This window comes from Melospiza georgiana, chromosome 7 (assembly GCF_028018845.1).
Source record: "Melospiza georgiana isolate bMelGeo1 chromosome 7, bMelGeo1.pri, whole genome shotgun sequence".
Lineage (NCBI taxonomy): Eukaryota > Metazoa > Chordata > Aves > Passeriformes > Passerellidae > Melospiza > Melospiza georgiana.
This window is the reverse complement of record NC_080436.1, coordinates 13,393,809-13,412,143: the sequence shown is the minus strand read 5'-3', so window position 1 is coordinate 13,412,143 and position 18,335 is coordinate 13,393,809. Positions and strand designations below refer to the sequence as shown.

Here is an 18,335-nt window from a genome sequence, read left to right as displayed (position 1 = left end):
TCTGTAACTTTGAACTGGTTGACTTTTCTCTTCATGAGAGGTCTCATTAACTGAGCTGGCACTGACTCCATTCCTCACTTTTCCACTCTCTCATGGTGAATCAAGGTATGCAGGAACCACAGGTGCTCCAGGTCTTCTCTAACCCTTCTTTACCACTAATGGCCTCTCCCACATACTTCTGCCCTTCAGCCTCTCTCTTCCCAACTCCTTTTTCCTTCTCCAGGATCTACAATATTCCTCATGTTTTTTTCTTGACAGCCCCTCCTACCCCCTGTCATTCCCAAAGAGATGCTCCAGTTCTCATTTTACAAAAGAGGTATTTGACACACAGTGACCTCAAACAGGTCACTTTCAGGGTGCATGGGTCAGAATAGACAAACAAACCCATGTCCCTGGTCATACAAACCATAAGCCATCTTTCCTCTTCTGTTCAAGGCTTAGATAAATTCCCTTCACAGCTTCCAAATCAGAGGTGCAATTGATATATTTGATAAATATCAGTAAGTGGGGGTAATTGATACATCCCATTAAAAAAAGAACAATGTGTCTTCAGAATTAGTAAGATGTACAAACAGAGGAGCTAAAAGAACAAAGGTTTACTTATAAAGTTAATATGAGACAGGAGGTACTTTCTGTGCTTACCTTCAGCACTGTGATATTCCACGCAAAACTCTCAATGGCTTTGCTTAGTTTTCTTCCTTTCAAACCTTCTTTTGTCCCAAGGTTATGAAGCTCTTCATGGAACTCCATTCCTAAAAACACAGATTGTCACATCACTTAACACACAATTGGTTTTCCCATGAAAATGTTGAGTGAGCATTTTCAGTCTTGCAGCTGGGACATCCTACAACCTCCTTCTGTGCTTCCCCCCTTCCTTTTCTTTTTATTACTCCATCCTGGGAGAACATTTTCCAGAATAAAGGTGCCATGTAAAGTTTTGGGGCTGTGCTTCCACTTGGTTTGTGGCTCTCCTTGCCAATGCTGGGGTTCCACACAGGCACTGGGCCCTGCACAGACACTCCTCCAGCACTTCTCCCTGCAGCCTACACTGCTGACAATACTGTGACAAAAGGCTTGTCACTCTCCTTGAGTTGATGACTTTGCACCTTGGAAGGCTGTCTGGCACATGTGGAAGATACCTGCTCAGCACAGCAAATGCAGGCTCCAATGCACATCTCCTCATTAATCTTAATCAGCGATACAGAAAAGCCCTTGTACTCCGCAATGATAAACTGCATCAGAAGCACATAAACTCTAATCACAGGATTCTGACTCCTGCAGCATGGAGAACTGAGACTTCAACCACAGCCCTGTTGCCTTTCATTGCTAGTTTCTGTGGCAAACATCTGCAGATCTGTTGCTGGATACAAAAATTTGGGAAATCTGGGAGTAAATTAAAAATCTTAAGGTATCCAATCAGCCCACCAATTTTACAGGATCTGCACAGTGTATGCAACCATTCCTCTGAGTCTGGTGCGGATTGAGAGACAAAATGGAAAAGAGCTGCTTGTGTTCCCTTAATTTGTACCTTACAAAGGCCAAACTGGTACTAAATAACTCCAAAGTATCTGAAGCCTATCTTGGCTGAACAGCCAAGCTCCATCTCCAGTTGTTTCATAGCTCTCCCTCCCTTAACACTTCAGGATAAATGTCACTCATGAATTTGAGCTTCCTTGAAATGCCATCATAGAAATGCCAATGGAGAGAACATCTGTACAGTGCAGATGCAGAGGCAGCTTGGCAGGTGGCTGAAGGAGAGTCCAAGGCAGGCTTGCACTCAGCACAGCTTGCCCAAAGCACTCCTGGAAGACTAACATTGGTTTTCCTTCCTATGCGCCAACTCCAGGAGCTCAGTAACACTGAGGCTGTTCACCCTTAGACAATGCAAGATTTCTCTGTTGTTTATATTCCAAACCTTCACCAACTCACAGACTTTGCTTGTCAAGGCTAACAGAGTTCCTGCAGTACATCCTTTGGAAAACTGTCTAAATAACTTCACCCCAAGCAAAATTTCCTTGCAGGTGTGCTTCACGCCAACTGACTTACAAATCATTCAATTAGTAAAAGAAAATCTTCAGATTACTTGCTTTGTCCTGGGAAAACATAAGGTGGCTAATGGATCTTAGCTGTAAGTGGACAGCCCTGCCTTCATGCAGCATCCTTTTAGTTATTCTTCCATCTGGACCTCACTTCTCCATCTGTAACTTGGATACAGCACTGCCCCAGAAAGAGGGAGCCACAAACATTGTGAGGCTGCAGGCAGCAGCACCAGCTAAAGCTTTTAGCAGAGACAGTCCTTCAGGCTGCTGCTGACCCCTGTGCATTGGGCTGAGCCTGCACATTTAAAAAAAAAACAACAATAAAAAACCAGTCACACAAGCACCAGTCTGGGAGAGCCAGCAGGACCCTGAGGCACACGGAACCCAGACCAAAACAGGCTACGAAGCAGAGGTCTGGTGGAACACATGTTCAAAGGAATCAGCACTGGGGTGAGGTAAAGGACAATATCACAGGCAATTATACCTCTGACACCTCTTAATTTGGAGGGCTTCATCTCACCACATTTAAAGTGTTAGATAAAAATTTGCCTAGGTAACATTTGCACCAAACTAACTGGCAAATGAGCACGGGGAGGGATACCTCTTCTTAGTCCCTTCCACTCTAAATCCCATGGCTTCAGAGAAGCACTTCTTATCTCTCCAGTTGCCTTCTCAATCAGAAATTTTAAGGCTAAAAGAGCAAACAAAAATGAAAATACAAGATGCAGCAGCAAACTGAACACACTTGAAATAATTTTTTTTTTCCAGGGGGAAGGAAGGAGAGGGGAACTGCACGAAACTCTGGAAATCAGTGTGGTGGCATGGTACTGCATGGTATTTTCCATGCATATCTCCTGCTCACAAAGAGTCCAGTGCCCAGGCAAATGCCATGGGTTCTTCTTTCTGCACAGATCAAGCTCAGCAAAAAGATATTGCTGAGAGTCTGCATAGTTTAGCGCTAAGTATTGCTCTTAAATTTTACCTTCTAGAGATGCTCCTGGTGCTGCATTTCCTTGTTACTGTCCCTCTCCTTAACCCCCTGCACACGATGAAGGCTTGGGCAGAGGAATTTTATGCTGCTTATGCAGATCCACAGAACCCAAGGCATGTCCCAATGATGAGGCCCACAACCTCCAGCCAGACATGGCCACTTGCCTCTTGTCCCTTTGCTACCACAATGCCAGCATGGCTAAAGAGCAGAGACTGGGCTCCATCCTGCTCTTGCACCACATGAAATCAGTTAAATGCTACTGCTGAAACAGCTTCCAGTTTCTCCTAATTAAAAAGATGAATTGAAGTATTAACTACAAGACAACGGTTTCATTCATTATTTACATTTAATAGAAGGAAAAGGCTGTAGCCTGCATCACTTGCCAAATTCAGAAATGCCTACCAGAAACAATAGTATTTATAATTGTTATAGTCCTGTGAGTATAGAAACCTCTTGCCTGCTCTGTTTTCAAAGGGAAAACTGAGCTAGAGAATGAACTCAGCAAAGGCACCATGCCTTCTCACCCCCCTCTTTTTAGTGCCTTTTTGGTTCATTTGACTAATTTAAATGCTGTCAGACAGTTCAGAGCTGTAGAGCAGATGGAGAAATAGCTTCTAAGGTGAAAGCTGAGTATTTTTGTCTGATCCAACACCTGCATTGCTATTGGAAGATGAGCCTTCAGGAGGGTAGAGCATGCCAGAGAAAGATCAAAATGCTCACTTACATCCAGGTGAAAAACGCTGCATTAGTCACAAACTGTAAGTAAATTATGGCACATTATTTCCCATCATCCACCCAAAACTGCTCCCTATAAATGGATTACCTGCTTTCTGGCACTGAACAATCTTGTCATGAGTGGTGTCTGCCGTCTCAATAAGAACCCTGCTCTCTTGAATCATCTGTCAAAAAAAAAAATCAGCATTACTAGGGTTTCCTGCAGCATCTACACAGAAAGTACAAAGGTTGAAACTGAAGAGGAGGTTTTCTCTGAAAGCAATATGATAAATATTGGATCCTTCTTTCCTATGGAGGCCTCCCAGATCTGTATAAAGCTAAGTATCAGTTGCTCTGAAAATGTTTTGCTCCAAAAGTTCATGGACAGCTGTTCTACATCCGTGAGACACCACTGCAAACAATATGAAGGAAACACACGTGATTCCAGAAGAAAACAGATTTAGCAGACAAACTTCATTCTGTGTTCAACTAAGCCCTTTCTAGCTGGTGTTTTCTGAAAAGAGGGTGTAAGTATAGTCCTCAACACAGGTGGTTATTAAAAATGTTACCAAGTGTTGAATAGAGCTGATTTCCAGAGGTATCTAAGCCTGGGCTGGATTTTATTCTATGCAACAGTTCAGACACCTATAGTAGGTCTTGAGTTTCTCCTCTGAGAAACCGAGATTCAAATTCTATCCTATCCTCAATATTTCTGTTGAAATTTAACAGAAAAGACAACACAAAAAACCAAAACAAAACAAAAAAATCCAACTAAAACCAAACAAACCAGAAGCAGCAGTTTCAACAAGCTTACTCACAAGTTTCAAGACACCTCCCTACTTAGACATCTTCCTAAAATAGCCCATTAACAGCAAACAAAGGAAGAGTCCATTACCTGACAAGTTTCCTGACCCTCCCTACATGCAAATACTATTCTCCTTTGATGGTAACAAGCTTCCAAAACCTCTCAGAAGCCCAGGCAGCCAAGAATATTGTTCCATGGTTCTGTTTTGTGAAATTGCAAAAGGTGGTACATACATCTGTTACGGGAGGCAAGAACATGCTGTTTAACAAACTGTGCCTGAGAATAACCTCACCATCCTGGGATATCCATCACAAACCTCAATCAAACCCAAACAGCACGAGAGCAGCGCCAGTTAGAAAGGAAGCAAACTCAAAAGTGACTGCCCAAAGTTACACCCTGAAATTAGAAAAATCACCACCCGAAAGCTTTGCAAAAATGCAGCAACTGCTAAAAGCCTCCCTGCTTTCAAATACACTAAATATGAAAACCCAAGTAGTAGGTTTTGATGGTTTTAGTGGAAGACAGCATAACAGTAATAAATTAACACTTGCAAATTAGCACATCTTACTGTTTTAATTAGACACAAGGAATGAGAGACGCTTCCACTTGTCACACTCAAAGTTCCAAATTCTGGAGGAATTTAGATCCAAATTTTGCTTCTCATCTCATCTTTACTTCTAATTAAATGTACTAAGGCTGCATTTGACAAAAATACCTATGCCTTTCCTTTGATATAAAAAACAACACATGGAAAACAAAATCCATTATCAGCTTCACAGGCAGAGTGAAAAAAGCCTGACATACCTAGAGAGTGCAAAATTGTTTTTTAACAGAACATGCCCAGTGGATATGCCTGAGATTTAAATTACTTTCAATAGTGTCCTTTGCCTTTCATTCTTATTACTTACTTGTTCATGCATCACATTGAATTTTTTGCTCTTTGATATTTTCCCTTGTCATCTGGAAAGAAATGACAATTCTTACCCACTCTCTGGCTTTTCCGTACCACAGCACATTATCCTTGTGTGCTGAAGGAGCCATTCAGCTGACAACTACAAATCCCAAAGGCTGAGCAGTGAACACAGTACGAGTCCCAAAAACCCTGCAGGTCACTGGAGAGGCAGCCAGAGGCCAAATGTGCACCTCTTGCAGGCAGTGCCTGCACTGTCCAGTGCAGCCAGGAGATCCCAGTATCCCCATGGCGCCTGCACCCCATGCAGCCATCACCCTGGGCTCGGGTCCCCACGGGGGCTGTGCCTGCATCCCTGCCCAGCAGCAAGGCTTGCCCCGGGAGGTCAGCTGCAGCCAAGCTGGACAGGATGTCCCATGTGTCAGACTCTCCTGTGCTCACATCCCTCAAGCAGAATGTGACTCGTGAGTTTCTTACATACACACATGCGTACACACACACATACGTATATATATTTAGAGCCACAAGAAAGTATCTCACCATGCACAAAAAGAGCAGGCTTGAGAATCATTCATCTACTGAGCCTACTCCCAGGAGTTTCTGGTATGCCTTTTTAAGGATTCTCAGATATGAAGGTATTATATTCATTTTTTAAGAGCAAAGTAGCACTAGGATGTCAATTTTCCCTTACTGCAGAGTAGGTAGAGCAATGCTCCACTCCTTTGATGCTAACATCAAAGTCTCACTACTTTCAGCTTGGCAAGAACAAACAATTAAAACCAGATCATGTAGCAGAATTTAACCTGTTCCCACCTTCCTATCTGCAGTAATCTTGACAAAAATAAGCAGCTTTTTTCCCATGACAAATCCTGAAGTGGTTTCAGAGTTCCTCAGCTCAGTAACTAGGGTTAAAGGGCAACCTCAGTTCATCACCTGGCATCCTCCCTCACACGTTCTTCTAGGAAATAATGCACTAGGTAGAAATAATGGGATCCAAGGCAGTTTGAGGTAAGATTTTGGCTGGCCTATGGCACCTTTACCACCTCTGACAACACAGTGTGCAGGATCCTTTATCCCTACATGACAGACCAGACTCTGCCCCCAGCAAGAGCTGCATGTGCATTTTCAGGGGGCACGAGATCCTGGTTCCAAATGCTGCTGTAAAAAATGGCAACAACAGGACAGGGCAAGGACACAGCCTGGGTGTTCACCTGGAAGAACAGACTGATTCAAACAGACAAGAGTGTAACAGGCAAGTAACTGCTATCCAAGAATAAATTCATAGCATAGGTTCATGGCATCTAGATGCACTTTTTCTTTTTTGTCACTTGTTTTGAAATGAGTCCATGATTTCCCAGTTTGAATCATTCCCTGCTTTTTCAGCTGCCATCACATCTGAAACCCTGCTCAAGGATGTCATCTACTTCTTCTAGAAGGGACAAGAACCAGAAGCCCTAAAAACACGACATGGAAGACCCTGAGATTTTCTGCTGGGAAGGTAACCCCATAAATCACAGGACAGCCTGAGGTTTTCAAGCCCACTTTTGCCAGGAATATATCTAAACCCACCAAGCAATCTCAAAAGTGAAGAATGAGCTTTCTGATGTTTGCAGCATGAATTTCCATGCATCTTTGCTCTGCTCAGATGTGCCCTGAGCAGCCCTCCAGGCAGCTGTGCAGTCCCAGCCATCTGGCTGGAGCCCATCAGGATGCTGTTTAATGCCAGCTCCCAAATGGCAGCTTGCTTCCATGAGTGACTCCCACAGAGCAAGAGATGTCCCACTCCCTCAGGACTCCTGTGTCCCACCAGAGTGTGTTAACTCCTGAATGCTGAGCTTCAAGGGATTACCATCCAAGTGACATTGACTGAAAAGCAGACTTTTGAGGATGGATGTCGATATCTGGGTCCACTCAGAGGGAGGAAATTTTTATCAGCTGCTGAAGCTGGCAGGATTTCTTGGGATAACTTGCATTTTCCATGTCAAAAAGGTAGTGATAAACTTTACTGATTGATGTGTTTAACATAACTGGAGGGTTGAGAGGGAAATTGGACAAAAACAAGAATGAAAGCACACAAAACCTGATTCTGGTGTAGAGAAGTATAAACTTGACTCATCTCAATCCACCTGAAGCTCTCTGTAACAATCATGGTGGATTCTCAAAAAAAGCATAGGAAGCAGGAGCTGGCACAAACCCCTGAGTATATGAGACTCAGGAAGCGAAACAGACCAAGAGTTGAAAACATAACTGACCTGTCTCACTTTACTGTCTAAGAATAGCATGGAATATAAAATTTTAAATCCCAGTGCTTCACACAAAGAACAATGCTTTACTTTGTCACTTCTGTTAAACTAAATAAATTTTAAGTGAAATTTAAAATATCTTAATACTGAGGGCATCATATTATTCACATGAAATTAACAGGGTTATTTATTGCCTGTACTAAGGGCAGTTTAATCACAGGATCAGTACCAACTGAACAAAAGAATGTTCTTTTTACTTTAACGAACTCTTGTGCTAAAGACCAATTTCTTCTTTTCATTGTGAATTATTCTATAAATTGAAAAGGAGAGAGGAAATTAACACAGCAGTCTCCCCAAAGGAAGACAAAAAAAGAGGGGAAAAACTCCTGGTGGCAAATTAAAATACTCCTCCTGCTGGAAAGATAAATGAGAAAAAATGGACGGTTCAAGGAAACCTCTCATAAATATTCCAACATTTAAAACAGAAATTGACTGAACATCAGACTAAAAGGAAGCTTTCTCTTAGGTGTCTCCTCATGGCCATTGTCCCAATTTTCTATGCCTTTCATTGACAATGAAGAGTTTTGCCTGGTTCCAAAAAAAAAAAAAAAAAAACCTCAAAAACCAGTCATACCCACCATCAATCAAAAATAAAAGAGGTTACAAAAACACAATCAATTCAAAAAACAGCTGAAGAGAAAACTGAGCTCATGAAAATTTGAAGAGAATTCCCTTTAGTACTGAGTATTTCTTGCACACGTCTGGGACAAGAAACAACCAAGCCATCAACTGTGTGTCAGCAAGTTTTGCAAGAAAGGAAAGATGGGCATGGAGTGCCAGGACATGGGAAAGAATGCTGCTGGCCACCATTCTGTCCCTCACCTTGTCTCTGTCCCAGTACAGCTCAAGCCAGATTTCTGTATCTGAGTCTTTTCCTGCAGCAGCCCAGCATGAGAAAGAGCTATGAAGGATGGTTACCTGAGCTGGAAACATTTAAAATATTTTATTGACACAAACAAGAGAAGAAACTGCATAAAATTCACCTTAAATTCCAACTTCATGTCTTCAGTTAGAAATATTTCTGGGAAAATATGGAATCATTGTTGCAGGATGTGATCTATGCATGAAGACCAGTCCTCTACAGAACAGCAGGAGCAATGGAGGAAAAGAGAGAGGTCAGTTTTCAATATGCTTATGCTAAAACAGCACAACTGAAGTACCCAATTGGAACTTCCTTCTCTAAGGGAAGTTCTGATTTGACTCTTTTCTGGTTCTGTTTTAGAAGTGACTAATGGACACGGGCAATCAGAGCAAGAAACTTTGAGAGTAGCGGGTGAGAGAATTGTAAGAAGCACAGAAAGAAACAGGACTTTCCTTAATAAGAAGTGGAAAAAGAAACTAACTTTCCCACTCTATGTCCAATTTTGGATGGAAAATTCTTTAAAACAAATACAAATTCAAGACAATGTCCATGTGCTGGACCATGTGTTTGACGTCAGTGCATTATGACACTTCTTTGGCAGTGGATGCTCTGCTCTGCAATATCCCTTGTCTTCAGCTGCTTAGAGAATTGTGAAAATGCTCCTCTGGGGATGACTATATCCCAGCTGAGGTATGAATTTCAGTGAAAAAGCTCAAAAAAATCTACTTAGTCATTTTGCATTTAGATAATAACTGGTAAAAAGGACTTTCTTCTTGGGAATGTAGTCATGCTTGCACCAAGACAAGCCCAAGAAGACTGAATATGAAAGAGCAGCAGACAAAGAACAGTTCACCTCACACACACTTCAGCAGACCTCTGCTAGCATGCACGGATCTATACTCATGTCAACAAAACCACTGCCATTAAAATACCTCTTCTTATTTCCCAGCAAACTCACAGATGCTTCTTGTGAAAGAAGAAATCCCAAATCCATCTCCATGTTGGCCAAGATGTTCTTAACTATCCTGCATCTCTTAGCAGTACCTGCAGCCACCCTGTCCTTCCATAACTGCCTGCTTCAACATAGCTAGATAAGGCTTGAATACAGAGAAAAACATGAATGTCAATGTGAGTTTATATAACAAGTAGCTTCATTGTTCAATCTTTTTTACATTCCTTGTTATTTACGATTTGAAAACACATAAAGATAACTTGGATGTCTCATTTTTCTTAGAAAAAATTCTATATGCATACAACCCAGGAGATTGGGTAAAACCAAGAACATTTATTATCAATAGTTTATTGCTTGTGATTTTCAAATTATTCAATAATTTGATCTTGGAGGAAAAGAATGCTTAGCCAATAACTGAAATGCAAAGTGCACAAGTGTCCCTGAGTTCATGCATGCTTGCATCAGCGCATGAATATATCGTGCAGACAAAGTAACCACAATCTGTTTCCAAACAATTCTCAACCAAAAAAAAATCCTAACTTCACAGGAAAACTGTTTGCAATGAATAATTCAACCATCTGTCAGGTCCAGCTGGGCCCCATCCCTTCTCTTCACATGGAGTAACTCCTTTTTAGGTGTGATCAAAGAACACCAGCATGAATTTGACAGGTTGTGAGGCACACCGCACATGCTGCCCACCTGAGCAACCACCAAGGGGAAGCACACAGGTAGAGGGAGAGTAAGAGCCCTTCCTCATGGGAAGGAAAAGCTCTGAAGAACAACTCTAAAAGTGGCAGGGTACATTATCCTAGGATGTGTGTGTGGGGGAAGCAATGACAGCATGACCAGAATCCATTCAGCACGCTCTATGTATGGAATCACTAAAGCTGTAAATTGAAATTAGCCACTCTACACTGTATTTCTGATCACTGACACACTTTTCAAAATGGCTGTGTATTGTAAACAGTCCACTTTATTTTCTTGATTTTGGCAAATCCTATTCCCTCCTGTCCTCTGCAGAAACTCTTATACAACCCAGTATTATTAATGAAGCCTCTTCCTACATGAGACATGGCCAACAGTACAGCTCCACTAAAGCACTGCAATATCTCCATAAAATGAGGGAAACACAGTCCTGAAAAACTGTTCCGGTTCCTCAAACAAAGCACATTAAATTTTATTCTAATAAAGTCTCTCTCAAAAGGAAATATTTAATCCAGAGCACAATGGTAAAATTAATTGCCCAGGAAAAAACAAACAAACTACACAAAGGGGTCTTTGTCTATCTCACAGCTGACAAAGGCTGAGCAGGAGGGAACAGACAGCTAATTGTTTTCCAGATCATTGTGGCAGGTTTCTGAGCACTTGCACCTCCATTTCCCTGGACCCTCAGCCCTCTTTATGCCCCATTAAGCACACAGGCAGAGTCTATACTTTCCGTGGTAAAATAAAAAGGTACATTCAGTTGGCAATTTTCTGTAATGGGGAAAAATTCTAACACATTAGAGTTGTTGTTATCAGAAATTATTTTCAAAATAGGCTTTCCAAAGAATGTGGCACATGTAGTGTTTTCAGAGCAGCAGCACTCAAGCTCCCTGTGCTGTGGGGCCCAGTGAGTGGGGCAGACCTGCAGTCACACTATGAGATTTAGGGTCAAACTTTTATCCATTTGACTGTAAAAGGAATTAAGAAGTATAGCCTGTTCATACAAGAGACAGGCCAATATAAACAGATTTTATTTTATGCATTTAAAAACGCTCTTAGGCCTTTTCATTCGAAAAGCGCTTTGAAGTGAAGAGACATGCAGCAAGCACTTGTGGATCCAGTTCCTTGAAGTCATATTTATCAACAATATAAAAGGCTGAACTGTAGCATATCTTGAATTAAAATCAATAAATAAGCTAAAATATTTTAATATTGCTTTCTACCAACATCTCCTTGCGTTCTTATTTGCATAAAAATATTAAAAAGAAATACACACTGGAATATATGAAGTTATTATGTAGCAAGGAGAAGCCCCTTGTCAACATTGAAAATGCAAACCCCTTCCCAGACTGTGATTTCAAATATCAAGATTGATAGAGACAGTTCATTTATTCAAACACAGAAAAGGCTAAATAGATTTCAATATTCTGCTGCTGGCATTGTCTCAAAAGGCAAACATCCAAAATGTAGCAAAACCACTTATTAAATCCAGCTTTCTTTTTCAGAAGTGAATAGTTTTAAAAAAGAGGCAGTCACAGCCAAAGTGGGTAAAAAAAAAAAGTATCATGTTCTCCTTAACAGAATTATATCTCAAATCAACCCTTGCATAGGCAAGGCATAACTCCCTTCCTCTCTCTCCGATTTTGAACTGTTTGCATGCTCTCTTGACGTTCAAGTAACATTTTCCCCCATCGGAGACAAACGTGAGAACAACCATTATTTAAAACAGTTATACAAGTGTTTCTGTCTACATTCAAAAGAGGCCTTTCACCTATTTAAATTGAAAAAGTGTTTCCAAAGTACAAGGAGGCCTTGAAAAGTCCCATGTGTACTCTTCACTATATAATTACAAAGATAAGAGATGACACGTTCATTTTGGTAAAACTCCATTAAGCAGGCCTCCAAAGACAGAAAAATCTCTTATTTATGTGGTATTTGCTCTGTCCCAAAGACATGAGACCATGTAGCAAATCTACCCCAGAAAGATTCCATCTAAAAGAAGGCAATCAACTGGATTTGCAAATCCTTGTTCTGGTATTGTTACAGCTGGCATTTTATTACCATAACTTAATCACTTCCAAGTACTAGAAACTATTCTGGAAGGAACCCAGGGGTTATTTAAGAGTACTTTTAGTATTTCTGTTTTAATCAACATCAGTGTCCCTACAAGCGGATTTTCCCTTGAAAAGTGTGTTATAAAGGCAAAAAAAGAGATGGGAAGGAGGTGAGCATTTGGCACATTGATAGTTGGTCAAAGCTGTGACCACTCTCTGCAACTCATCAGGGTCTCTGGAAACAATTCGATACTCCCACCATCATTCACCATTTTATTCCTTATGAGCACAAGCTGCAGAAAAAACTGCTGTCCTCTGAACATGGGTTGTGATTCAGCCTGGCTGCCACAGCGCACTGTTTCAGTCAGGCCTGGCAGAACTGTGCCTCTTGCTATCGGTTGCTGCAGACTGCCAAAAAGGTTGGGCAGCAGCAGGGCACCCCCACAGCCCAAGAGGCACAGTGTGACGGCAACTTCTGCTGCTGCAAGTCACGCACAGCTGTTGCTCAGTCACCCACAGCAGTGACATATGTCATACAACGAGCAGCAGCACTCAGCTGGAATGATTCCAGCTCATGTCTCTACATTTGTGCAAGCATTCCTGTACCACACTGACCTCTCCATCCCTGTGCAAGAAAATGGGTGTTTTAACCTTCCCTTCCAACACTGCCATGCCCTCCCCAAGAGCAACACTGACTTCATCTGACAGCGCTGCTGCAAAGCGTAGGGAAAGGGAGGGCTCAGCTCTGCCTGGGAACTGCCATGCTGCAGCTCCCTATCTACTGGCCTTGTGCTCTGCTGCGGGGAGGCCAGCCAAGGGCGGCACACAAATCTTGCTGCTTCCCAAGGACAAGGACTACCACTGCCAGCATGGGCTGAATTGCCACTAGTTTTGCAAACAAAGTCCTCTTCAAATGCCAACCTGTGCTAGCCACAACAGTGTTTAAAAAAGGAAACAATAACAAAAAGCCCAGTGTGGCATTGTGGTGACTGAAGGCCAACTTGCAGAGCCCCAGCCATTTGAAGAGCCTTGTTTAACTGCAACACTTGGGTGTGTGAAAGCCATGGGCACAGCCTGATTCACAGCAGTGGGGAAAGGCAAGAGGGAGCAGTGCTGAAGCGCTTACCAGGTCATACGCTGCCAGGACCTTTTTCTGCACGTCGGGCACGGTGCCCAGAGGCTCCAGATAAGGAAAGGTGTCCTTCATGCAGAGGGCCACCGAGGGCGCGTTGTCGCTGCTGACGAGGCGCGAGGACAGGGTCAGGATGCACTGCTTGAGGCTGGCGATGGGCGGCAGCCCACACAGCTCCTTCACCGACACCATGGCGTTCTGGGCAAGGACACAAACACTTCAGCACGTGTGGCCGCTCTCCACTCAGTCGCCCCTGCCTGCCATCCCTTGACAGCCCGTTCCTCTTCTCCCCTCTGATGGGAGACAGTGCTATCCCGCTGTTCACCATCCCCAGGCCCTCCATGGACCATGGGATTCCAGCTCAGACAGGAATTCCCTACCAGCCCCATTCTCTTTCCCGCCAGCTCCAGCTTTCTCCCAGATTCAGGCATCCCAACTCTTCAGCTACTTTGCATTGCAAATCCAGCCCTAACAGGGACAAGGTCTGGTCCCCAGCATATTAAACCACCACCCTAAAATGCTATTTCTCTTCCCAACTGCTTAGACTCCAATCGCTTTTGATGCTGTAATCACTTTGTTCTCCCATCATTATCATCCTCCAGCAAGAACAAGTTTGACAGACCTTGCATTTCCCATGGGAAAGGCAAGCAGGAAAAACTCACTTTGTTTTCAGCCTTACATTATCACATCATAAAGAAACACACACACTCTTTCTCCTCCCTAGGTCACATGCAAGAAAATCAATACCGGATATACAGGTCAAACGAAACTGACACATCAGGATTTATTTATTTACCAGGTCAGAGGATATACAGCTGACATGCACCCATCACTTCGCTTCTTGAGTTGTACAAGAAGTGACCAAGATGCACAAAAACCAAGTAAGATATTATAACAACCCATACCTTGCAAATGTTCCTCCCACAAGCTGGTGAAAAAAACCTCCAATAATTAGACAATGCCTGGCTATGTTCTTCTCATTAATTAAATATGACATGCAGTTCAACCCAAAAATGTGTCTTTACACAGCATTCTCCATAACATGATCTTTTACTGAACTTTTGCTTGGAAGGCACAGTTATACTGTTTCTGAATCAAATTCAGAGAATTTTCATTTATATATTTCATATAGAGTGCCTGACCTAGACAGAAGGTGGAGTCAGCAATTCAAACTAGTTACTTTCAAGGCCTGAAGGAAAGGAAAGGCTGGGAAGAGTTTCCCATTCTTAAAAATATGCTGAGACAATTCCTTTGAGAGTGATTTAAAGCTTATGTCATTTTGTGAACTTTTCCAGCTGTCAACATTTCATTGCTTTAGACTCCATCCAGAAAAGTGGGGTCAATGAAGTGCTACATGTTTTTCTCCTGTTTTCGAGAGAAAAAAATGAACTGTTTCTGTATCTTTACCAAGGAGATAGCTACAGCTGATTCCAGCTATTTACTATGGAAAACCCATTGTTTAATGCAACTCAGTTTTGTTTCTAGGCAGTGCCTAAAGCTCAGAATTGAGCTGTCCCTTAATCAACCCCCAGTCACTCCCACCACAGAAGAGAGCACTGGGGATGCTGTTTGGCTTTGCTGCCACTTCACATGCTGCCACGCACCAAGGTCCAACCCAAGCCCTTGTGACAGTGCTGTGCACCTGGGCCCTGATGGTGCTGGCCACAGCAGGCTCTGCTGCATGCAGCAGCATGGACAGGGTGCCAGGGGACCTTCTGAGCCAAGACACGGCACTGGTGTCTGTGCCAGCCCTCAACCAGCCCAGACAAAACAGCTATTCAGCAGGGAGGAAACTGCAATCCAAGTGGCATTCACTGCCTATGTTGAACATCTGCAGCCCTGGGGCAAACAGTGGCAACACACACTCAGGAAAACACGCTGCTCTTTGCACAGTGGGTTTCTTTGGTGTACACAAGATCTTAATGACACATTCACTGACTGCTCCTTGTATTTCACCTAAGAAAATTAAGAGCATAACTCTCACTCAATTAGCAAAACAAAAGCTTGTTGATGCTTTATAGAACCAACGAGGAAATACAGTCTTTGGGACCAGAGGCAGGGGACACTAATGTACCCTCAATTCTGCTTCCTCAGGGAAAAAAATCAACCGGTAAAACACGTTAGGAAAGGGCATTAAAAATCAATGTGTCATTGATTTTTAAAACATTTCTGCCTAATCCTACGTTTGCTTGTTAGTTAGCACCTGTAACTATCAGCCTGCCAATGTCCATTTAAAGGCTGACAGAGCTGTGGGTCTGAAATTTCCCCAGCTTCCACCAGCTTTAGCGAGCCTGCCCTAGCAGCAGCGCACACCAGGACTTCACTTCCACACTCAGGCCACACCAACACATACAATGGAAGTCTCATACCTGCATATTTTCTCTCATGTCAGTGGCCTCTCGCAATGGGTGCACTGCCAGCTTGAAGATGTCATCAATAACCTTGAGACCAGTGTTCCTCAGCATGGTGTACTCCCTTGCCTTCTTCCCTATCCTCACTGAGAGGCTACGCTTCTGTGCCTTCCCGCCTCCACTTCGGTTGGTTATTGCAATGTGGACAAAGAGGGTAACGTGCTCCATGATGTCGCCAACAAACGAGCGCAGTGGGATGTGCCTGTACCCGGGCTGTAAGCACTCCAGTGGGATGGTGTACTGTCCTATGAACTCATCCCCAATGTAGTCATCATCCAAAACAACAAAGCGGATCATGGCCAGCTCCGGTAGATTGATCTGGAACTCAAAGCTTTCATCAAAAATAGGGTTATCACTGTTCTGCTGCACAGTTTTAGTTCTTTGTTCGGTGCAGTCTGCAGGAATCCCGTGTATTTCTATGCAGACATAGGGGTCTATGACATCCCCTTTTGCACACGCGCCCTTGGGCTTTGGAAAATTCTGCCCACTGATAATTTTGACGTGTAGGACCTGTGGGGAGACCCCAGGAACAATGCCCTTGGTATTTGCGCTGAAGTAAGACACCTCGTCACGCATCACTGAGGGCCTGAGAACATACCCGCACCCCCCGTTCTGTAGAAACCAACCAGTGTGTAGGTCCATCATGGGCCCTGGGGTCTGATAGTTCATTGCCACTATCTGGCAACCACAGTTCCAAAAATCTTGAGGATTTAAGTTACTGGAGTCTATCCTCATTGCACTCGGATATACCCTGGACAGAAACTTTTTGTTGTAGTTAACAAAATCTTCAGGGTATTCGTTTGCAATCCGACTGGCTTCTGCCTCACTGAAGGAGCACATTTCCCAATAATTTTGAGATTTCATGGATGTCTCAAAGTCTTTGTACTGGATAGATTTGCAAAGGGATACCAAGTCAGACAACTCCTTGCAGAGCCAGATCAGCTTTGGTTCCCTCGAGAAGTCCTCTGAAAGTCTTCGGGATATTTCAGCCTCTTCATCCTCATCTGTGACCTCTCCTTCTAATACATCCTGGTTGCAGGGCAGTTTCTTTCCCTTCACAATGATCTTCATTTTCAGTTTCTCAGGTGATGGGAGGTAGGCTTCTGAGGATAAAGGTGCCTCTGTGTACAGCTTGTTTCCAAAGATTCTTTTCATGTGCTGCACCACCACCTTCTGCTGCTGTACAGAGCAGTGGTTCCCCAAGCACAGAATAAGAGGGTATTCTGAGGCAAAGAAGGCCAATTTGTTTATTACTTCGATGACATTTCGAAAGGCAAGCGGCGATGTCATGTTGTTGCGGTTACAAATAATGGGTTCATTATCTGGGCCGTCACAGACGTCCAGTTCAATACTGCGGCAGCTCATCTTCAGAGCTCTGACATAACCATTGATATCAGCCGGCCCTCTGAGCTGGTCTTCTATTAGATATGTATTGTGGGATGCATTGATGTAGTAATGTGACAAAGGCTGTGTCATGTCTTGGACAATTTTTTTGTGCTCTGGGTCAAAAATATCACATTCTGAGGACAGTAAGTATTGAGTAAACCCATCAATGGCAAGAAAACCTTTCAAGCGCCCCTCTTCAGAAAGCTCATACCTGCGTATAATATCTAGACACATTTCTTCTGTTATGTGGGTCACTCCTTGCTCAGCCTCTAAAAACAGCATGAGGTCATTGGCATCCAGGTACTCTTTGTTTTTGGATATCTGCACAAGCAAGAAATACACTTCAGGTCTTGTGCAAAGCTCACTGAACGCTTCACAGAACTCTTCTTTTGTCACTCGTGTTGTCAGTTTCTCTTTGCTTTTCTGAATTTCCTTAAATTTTAATCTAATCTTTGATTCCTTTAAGGTGGGGTTAAGCTTCTTTATTAGTTCCACAGCTGTATCTTCTAACATTATGCCATTGCCATCAACATCTGCTGCTTCAAATACAGCTTTTAACCAGGCAAACCGTGGGGTATTATGGCTGTTTTCCATCAAGTCCAAGGGTTGTTTGCTACGAGAAACTAAGTACCTTAATCCTGATACCCAAATATTGGCCACATCAGCTGAATTGGCAACCAAGTCAAGGGACTCATAGTTCTCACCATGAATTACTGACAGTGCACAGTCCTCAGAAATCTGATCTGCTAGTCCATTATTCCTGAATGTCTCTGTGTTCTTCCCTAGTCTGATTTCTTTTATAGCAGAAATATCAAGCTTGGCTTTGTCCAGATCCTTCTTGGAAGGCTCCCAGCGAAGAGCCTGCAGGTCAGGATCCAGAGTAAAAAAACGGTTATAAATCCGAGAATTTGGACGAACTTTCTTCAATTCACACCCAGCCTGCATAAAGCTGATACAGTCGCTGGCACTGCTAATTTTCTTCTCTGATGGCATGCTGCTGAAGGACACTGTTTTCTTTCTTCCACATTTTTGGTTTGAAGGATCCTGTGGAATAATTACATTTAAAAAAAA

At 43.0% G+C, this 18,335-nt stretch overlaps 1 protein-coding gene across 1 annotated transcript in view; it reads right to left on the bottom strand.

Annotated features, from left to right (window-relative positions):
• PLCL1 (phospholipase C like 1 (inactive)) overlaps positions 1 to 18,335 on the bottom strand; it is a 179,125-nt gene that overhangs the window by 21,764 nt on the left and 139,026 nt on the right. The window contains exons 2-5 of the mRNA XM_058027717.1: positions 15,837 to 18,308; positions 13,462 to 13,665; positions 3,854 to 3,929; positions 643 to 752 (exon numbers count right to left, since the gene is read on the bottom strand). Of these exons, the coding sequence (XP_057883700.1) occupies positions 643 to 752; positions 3,854 to 3,929; positions 13,462 to 13,665; positions 15,837 to 18,308 (2,862 nt within the window). The remainder of the gene's footprint in view (positions 1 to 642; positions 753 to 3,853; positions 3,930 to 13,461; positions 13,666 to 15,836; positions 18,309 to 18,335) is intronic.